Below are 8,163 nucleotides of genomic sequence, written 5' to 3'. Positions count from 1 at the left end.
ACGTGATTGGCTCGAACCATTTCAAACGTAAATCCCACGGACGGAGCGAGTTCTCGCGAGATCGTCCTCTTTCTTCGCCGTGAGATTCTCGAGCACTTCCGGTGATGTGACGAGGACGTTGAGAGAAAACAGAGGAAAACAGGATGAATTTCGTCAGGACCGAGTGAACTTCGAACATCAGCTGCTGCTCGAGGAACAAAGTGTTTAACAGTCGTTCAGACCAACTCTCGTCCGTTCCTCAGTTCCCGCGCGAGACTCTCGTCTTCTCCGCTCCCGAGACTTTATTGTTCTTCGTGCGAGAAGCTAATTGTTAGCTAGCATTAGCCGTGCGTGTGATCACTTCCTTTAACTCGCCTGTGCTGTTGCGCGCGCCGAGGATCTGGGTCAGAACATCGGGTCAGAACATCTTCGGCTCGGTTTCAATCTCGGCGGAGGAAGAGAATGGCGACGTCAGCTCTGTACGCCTGTACCAAGTGTAACCAGAGGTGTCCCTTCGAGGAGCTGTCGCAGGGGCAGCAGCTCTGCAAGGTTGGTGCTTGTGTTTGTGTTGGTGCTTGTGTTTGTGTTGGTGTTTAAACTCATGGATGATATTTAAAACAAACATGTTGGTGTTTAAACACAAGGAACATTTTCAACACAAACTTGTTGGTGTTTGTGTTTAAACTCATGGATGATATTTAAAACAAACATGTTTGTGTTTAAACATAGTCAACTCAGACTTGTTGGTGTTTGTGTTTAAACACATGGAACATAGTCAACACAAACTTGTTGGTGTTTATTTGTGTTTGTACCAGCGGAACATATTCAACACAAACTTGTTGGTGTGTGTGTTTAAACACACGGAACATATTCAACACAAACTTGTTGGTGTTTGTGTTTAAACACAAGGAACATTTTCAACACAAACTTGTTGGTGTTTGTGTTTAAACACAAGGAACATTTTCAACACAAACTTGTTGGTGTTTGTGTTTAAACACAAGGAACATTTTCAACACATTTGTGTTTGTACCAGCGGAACATATTCAACACAAACTTGTTTGTGTTTGAACCAGCGGAACATATTCAACACAAACTTGTTGGTGTTTTTGTTTAAACACATGGAACATAGTCAACACAAACGTGTTGGTGTTTGTGTTTAAACACAAGGAACATTTTCAACACAAACTTGTTGGTGTTTGTGTTTAAACACAAGGAACATTTTCAACACAAACTTGTTTGTGTTTAAACACATGGAACATAGTCAACACAAACTTGTTGGTGTTTATTTGTGTTTGTACCAGCGGAACATATTCAACACAAACTTGTTGGTGTGTGTGTGTTTAAACACACGGAACATATTCAACACAAATTTGTTGGTTTTTGTGTTTGGACCAGCGGAACATATTCAACACAAACTTGTTGGTGTGTGTGTTTAAACACACAAAACATATTCATCACAAACTTGTTGGTGTTTGAACCAGCAAAACATATTCAACACAAACTTGTTTGTGTTTGAACCAGTGGAACATATTCAACACAAACTTGTTTGTGTTTAAACACATGGAACATAGTCAACACAAACTTGTTGGTGTTTGTGTTTAAACACATGGAACATAGTCAACACAAACTTGTTGGTGTTTGTGTTTAAACACATGGAACATAGTCAACACAAACTTGTTTGTGTTTGAACCAGTGGAACATATTCAACACAAACTTGTTTGTGTTTAAACACATGGAACATAGTCAACACAAACTTGTTGGTGTTTGTGTTTAAACACATGGAACATAGTCAACACAAACTTGTTGGTGTTTGTCTTTAAACACATGGAACATAGTCAACACAAACTTGTTGGTGTTTGTGTTTAAAAACATGGAGCATATTCAACACAAACTTGTTGGTGTTTGTGTTTAAACATATTCAACACAAACTTGTTGGTGTTTGAACCAGCGGAACATATTCAACACAAACTTGTTGGTGTGTGTGTGTTTAAACACACGGAACATATTCAACACAAATTTGTTGGTTTTTGTGTTTGGACCAGCGTAACATATTCAACACAAACTTGTTGGTGTGTGTGTTTAAACACACAAAACATATTCATCACAAACTTGTTGGTGTTTGAACCAGCAAAACATATTCAACACAAACTTGTTTGTGTTTGAACCAGTGGAACATATTCAACACAAACTTGTTGGTGTTTGTCTTTAAACTCATGGATGATATTTAAAACAAACATGTTTGTGTTTAAACATAGTCAACTCAGACTTGTTGGTGTTTGTGTTTAAAAACATGGAGCATATTCAACACAAACTTGTTGGTGTTTGTGTTTAAACACATGGAACATAGTCAACACAAATTTGTTGGTGTTTGTGTTTAAACACATGGAGCATATTCAACACAAACTTGTTGGTGTTTGTGTTTAAACACATGGAGCATATTCAACACAAACTTGTTGGTGTTTGTGTTTAAACATATTTAACACAAACTTGTTGGTGTTTGTGTTTAAAGATATTCAACACAAACTTGTTGGTGTTTGAACCAGCGGAACATATTCAACACAAAGTAGTTGGTGTTTGTGTTTAAAGATATGGAACATATTCAACACAAACTTGTTTTGTTTGAACCAGCAAAACATATTCAACACAAACTTGTTTGTGTTTAAACACATGGAACATATTCAACACAAACTTGTTGGTGTTTAAACACATGGAACATATTCAACACAAACTTGTTGGTGTTTAAACACATGGAACATATTCAACACAAACTTGTTGGTGTTTAAACACATGGAACATATTCAACACAAACTTGTTGGTGTTTAAACACATGGAACATATTCAACACAAACTTGTTGGTGTTTAAACACATGGAACATATTCAACACAAACTTGTTTGTGTTTAAACACACGGAACATATTCAACACAAACTTGTTGGTGTTTGAACACACGGAACATATTCAACACAAACTTGTGGCTCAAAGCTGCTACTGTTGTGTAACATCAACCTCAGAGTAAACGCCTGCAGAAGAACTTGTTTAAATCTACACACAGACTCACAACTGTTTCTATTAGTCTCATGTTTTGAGACTATATTGCATTTAACTGTATTTAACTTTATCATTCTATATTTACTACATATTGACATATTTTTATAATTATTATGTTATTACATTATAATTATTGTGCACTGTATGTGTATAACATGTAATTACATTAAGATATAGCGTGAACATACAAACATGATACATAAATCCACAGTAATAAACAAAGTACTCACTACAGCAGGTTCTTCATGTGATTCTCTCTCCTCAGGAATGTCGCATCGCTCACCCTATCGTCAAGTGTACGTACTGCAGGTCCGAGTTCCAGCAGGAAAGGTACGACCAGTGGTTCAGTTTCCAAGTCTTCCTCTGACGCTCCAGTCTTTCTTCGCAGCAAAACCAACACCATCTGCAAGAAGTGCGCTCAGAACGTCAAGCAGTTTGGAACCGTGAGTGAAAACAGGTCTTTAAAGTTTCCTCGTGACTCAAACCTTCTCCCCTCGCAGCCCAAGCCCTGCCAGTACTGCAACATCATCGCCGCCTTCATCGGGACCAAGTGCCAGAGATGCACCAACTCGGAGAAGAAGTACGGACCGCCGCAGACCTGCGAGCAGTGCAAGCAGCAGTGCGCCTTCGACCGGAAGGAGGAGGGTCGCAGAAAGGTACGCGCGACCCCGTGACCCCTGCAGGTGTCTGACCCGCGTGTGACCCCCCCCCTCAGGTGGACGGGAAGCTCCTGTGCTGGCTCTGCACCCTGTCGTACCGCCGGGTCCTGCAGAAGACCAAGGACCAGAGGAAGGGCTTCGGGTCCTCCAACTCGTCCTCGTCCCTGAACGAGAAGGACCACCACTCCAGGCCGCACCACCAGCACCGCCACAGCAGCTCCCACCACAAGTAGGTGTCGTCGAGCCGCGGGGTCACGCCGGCACTGACTCATGATATGTTGCAGACTAAGTGGAAGTTTAAGTCCAGAGCCAGAGCAGGGATTATGGAAGCAAAGGTAGGAACATAGTTTCATTAGAAGAACTGGACGTTTGGTTTAAAGCTAAACCTTTCTGTTCGAAACTCGGTTTCAGTACAACTTCGTGATCTTTGTTGAACTCAGTAGACATGAAGTGAGTTTAATTAGTGGTTTTAGCTGGAATCAAACAATATTTAACTAAAATCAAACTATTTTCAACTATAATCAAACAATTTTCAACTATAATCAAACTTTTTTCAATTATAATCAAACAATTTTCAATTATAATCAAATCAATTTTCAACTACAATCAAACAATTTTCAACTATAATCAAACAATTTTCAACTATAATCCAACAATTTTCAACTATAATCCAACAATTTTCAACTATAATCAAACAATTTTCAACTATAATCAAACAATATTTAACTAAAATCAAACTATTTTCAACTATAATCAAACAATATTTGACTAAAATCAAACTATTTTCAACTATAATCAAACTATTTTCAACTATAATCCAACAATTTTCAACTATAATCCAACAATTTTCAACTATAATCAAACAATTTTCAACTATAATCCAACAATTTTCAACTATAATCAAACAATTTTCAACTATAATCAAACAATATTTAACTAAAATCAAACTATTTTCAACTATAATCAAACAATATTTGACTAAAATCAAACTATTTTCAACTATAATCAAACTATTTTCAACTATAATCCAACAATTTTCAACTATAATCCAACAATTTTCAACTATAATCCAACAATTTTCAACTATAATCAAACAATTTTCAACTATAATCCAACAATTTTCAACTATAATCAAACTATTTTCAAATATAATCAAACTATTTTCAACTAAAATCAAACAATTTTCAACTAGAATCAAACTATTTTCAACTATAATCAAACTATTTTCAACTAAAATCAAACAATTTTCAACTAGAATCAAACTATTTTCAACTAGAATCAAACAATTTTCAACTATAATCCAACAATTTTCAATTATAATCAAACAATTTTCAACTATAATCCAACAATTTTCAACTATAATCAAACTATTTTCAACTATAATCAAACAATTTAAACTATAATCAAACAATTTTCAACTATAACCAAATAATTTTCAACTATAATCAACAATTTTCAACTATAATCAACAATTTTCAACTATAATCGAACAATTTTCAACTATAATCAAACAATTTTCAACTATAATCAAACAATTTTCAACTATAATCAACAATTTTCAACTATAATCAACAATTTTCAACTATAACCAAACAATTTTCAACTATAATCAACAATTTTCAACTATAATCCAACATTTTTCAACTATAATCCAACAATTTTCAACTATAATCAACAATTTTCAACTATAATCAACAATTTTCAACTATAACCAAACAATTTTCAACTATAATCAACAATTTTCAACTATAATCAACAATTTTCAACTATAATCAAACAATTTTCAACTATAATCAACAATTTTCAACTATAATCAACAATTTTCAACTATAATCAAACAATTTTCAACTATAATCAAACAATTTTCAACTATAATCAACAATTTTCAACTATAATCAAACAATTTTCAACTATAATCAACAATTTTCAACTATAATCAAACAATTTTCAACTATAATCAAACAATTTTCAACTATAATCAAACAATTTTCAACTATAATCAAACAATTTTCAACTATAATCAAACAATTTTCAACTATAATCAACAATTTTCAACTATAATCAAACAATTTTCAACTATAATCAAACAATTTTCAACTATAATCAAACAATTTTCAACTATAATCAACAATTTTCAACTATAATCAACAATTTTCAACTATAATCAAACAATTTTCAACTGTAATCCAACAATTTTCAACTAAAATCAAACAATTTTCAACTGTAATCAAACAATTTTCAACTAAAATCAAACAATTTTCAACTATAATCAAACAATTTTCAACTATAATAAAACAATTTTCAACTATAATCAAACAATTTTCAACTATAATCAAACAATTTTCAACTATAATCAAACAATTTTCAACTATAATCAAACAATTTTCAACTAAAATCAAACAATTTTCAACTATAATCAAACAATTTTCAACTATAATCAAACAATTTTCAACTATAATCAAACAATTTTCAACTATAATCGAACAATTTTCAACTATAATCAAACAATTTTCAACTATAATCCAACAATTTTCAACTATAATCAAACAATTTTCAACTATAATTAAAGAAAGTATCTTACGATCAAATGCAAGAGAAGTTAAATCATTACAACATAGTGAGACGTTGATAAACATGATGTAAAAACTCTATATTTTCTCTCGCAGCCACAAGTCGTCTTCGATCCAGAAAGAACCTCCGAAGAAGAAACCAAAGCTGGAGTTGAAGCCGTCGAACGGCGACAGGTGAGTCTCAGGTGCGTCGTCACCGGAGCGACCGAGGCTGACGTGGATGTTGGTGTCGACAGCAGCTCCATCACTCAGTCCATGGACTCGGGAGGAACCGACAACTTCATCCAGATCAGCCAGCTGAAGGAGGAAGTGATGTCACTGAAGAGGATGCTGCAGCAGAAGGACCAGACCATCCTGGAGCGGGACCGGAAGGTGAGGCAGCGTCTCCGGGCCTCGTCCGAACCACCTGATGATCTTCTCTTCTTCAGTTGACGGAGATCAAGGCCGACTTCCAGTACCAGGAGTCCAACATGCGCGTGAAGATGAACCAGATGGAGAAGGCTCACAAGGAGTCCATGGAGCTGCAGCAGGTGAGATGAAGCGACGACCTTGGATTCGACCCGAAGATTCTTTTTAACGTCTCTTTCGCTCGCAGTCCAAGAACCGAGAGCTGATGAAGCAGGTGGCGGCGCTGTCCAAAGGGAAGAAGTTCGACCGGACCGGGAGTTCTCTGCTGCTGCCATAGCGACGCCGACGAGATCACGACGTTGTCACGAGGACTCGGCGGCGCCGTGACGAGCGTTTTCCCCTCATCGCCGCCGGCGCCGGAACCTGCCGTGGAACAAAACACGATTTTTTAAATTCTTCTCCTCTGGCTCTGGATGAAGTCTTTCATCTCAAGTCACTGCCAGCCCCGGTCCAAACGCCCTGATGATGTCACGGCTGTTATTTATTCGGACGCTCGCCGCGTTTCCGACCTTCACACTCAGAGAATAACCTCTATTTTCCAGAGTTTTCTTTTTTCAAAGCGTTTCTTTCTATTTTTCTAAACGGAGTTGATTGTGGAAAACTTTTCGTGGAGACGAGCGTTTCCGGGGCGAGACCTCGGATTATAGACCGACGGAGAGACGGCGCCGGGTTCGTGTCCCTGGAGCGACCGATTGTAACGCTTGCATGATGATGATGATGATGATGATGATGATGATGATGATGATACTGCCACATATATGGTCCGACCCCTGACCCCCCCCTCCTGCGCCTCGGTTTTTAAAGGTTTTCTAAAGAATGAAATGTACGTGTTCGTGTCGGTTGTATTTAAACTGTTGCTCGTCTCTGTCTCGTGTGACGCCAGTCGTTTAGAAGATGCTTTCGAGGAACTTCACCTTTTTTCAGTATCAGGATAAATTTCATACATCAACGGTCACTTTTGTACTCTTTTCCAAAGTGTTTTAAAATCTATTAAAAACTGGCTCAACTGTAGCGTTTGTTTCGTCTCTTGTTAATGGATATAATCTTCAGAAAAGGATGTTTTAAAGGAGCGTTAATAGTTGTTTTCGGGAGGAAAGATGTTTTAAATGTCGACTCGTACAGAAGAAGAGAAACTTGACAAGTTAAGCAAAAAAACAATTTTAAAATACACTTAAACGCTATTCGGTTGAATCTAAATGTTACTTTATTATGGTATAAAATCACTTTCCCCTCGATATTATTTAAACTAATTCAGAAGTACTGACGAACAGTTACTCTTTAAGGGGTTAAATCTAGATTTGAAATAGTGACGCATCATGACATGAGTATGATCGTTTGTTCGAAATAATTAATATAATAATTTGTTGATTTTTTTAAACAAACGAGATTATTTTCAGTGAAAGTGACGCTCGCTGCCTCTGGACAGAGACGTTACACGAGAAAAGAGTGACTTCCTGCTGCTCAGCTACGTTTCCCTGCGAGCGTAAAAACGACAATTC

General features: G+C 36.5%; 1 protein-coding gene across 4 annotated transcripts; it reads left to right on the top strand.

Annotated features, from left to right (window-relative positions):
• Positions 1-89: 89 nt before the first annotated feature.
• fam76b (family with sequence similarity 76 member B) lies at positions 90-7,675 on the top strand. 4 transcript variants are annotated; one of them, XM_087807046.1, is made up of 10 exons: positions 90-528; positions 3,293-3,357; positions 3,416-3,470; positions 3,528-3,683; positions 3,743-3,915; positions 3,971-4,021; positions 6,353-6,430; positions 6,496-6,628; positions 6,685-6,786; positions 6,852-7,675. In XM_087807046.1, exons 1-10 carry the CDS (start codon positions 442-444, stop codon positions 6,939-6,941), a joined length of 990 nt encoding a protein of 329 aa, XP_087663172.1. In that variant the 5' UTR covers positions 90-441; the 3' UTR covers positions 6,942-7,675. The 4 variants fall into 4 exon arrangements, with proteins under 4 accessions (XP_087663172.1, XP_087663171.1, XP_087663174.1 ...); XM_087807045.1 differs by having other exon boundaries at positions 6,493-6,628; XM_087807048.1 differs by lacking the exon at positions 3,971-4,021.
• The last annotated feature ends 488 nt before the right edge of the window (positions 7,676-8,163 follow it).

The sequence above is a fragment of the Callionymus lyra genome, chromosome 14 (genome assembly GCF_982586985.1).
Source record: "Callionymus lyra chromosome 14, fCalLyr1.hap1.1, whole genome shotgun sequence".
NCBI lineage: Eukaryota > Metazoa > Chordata > Actinopteri > Syngnathiformes > Callionymidae > Callionymus > Callionymus lyra.
This window is presented reverse-complemented; position numbering and strand designations above follow the sequence as displayed.

What these genes read in the sequence shown, in the direction of transcription:
- fam76b (XM_087807045.1), top strand. Translation starts at nt 442, where the DNA reads ATGGCGACGTCAGCTCTGTACGCCTGTACCAAGTGTAACCAGAGGTGT. An exon ending in AGGAGGAGGGTCGCAGAAAG is followed by an intron (nt 3,684 to 3,742) that starts GTACGCGCGACC and finishes CCCCCCCCTCAG; the next exon opens with GTGGACGGGAAGCTCCTGTG. An exon ending in TCCTGGAGCGGGACCGGAAG is followed by an intron (nt 6,629 to 6,684) that starts GTGAGGCAGCGT and finishes TCTCTTCTTCAG; the next exon opens with TTGACGGAGATCAAGGCCGA.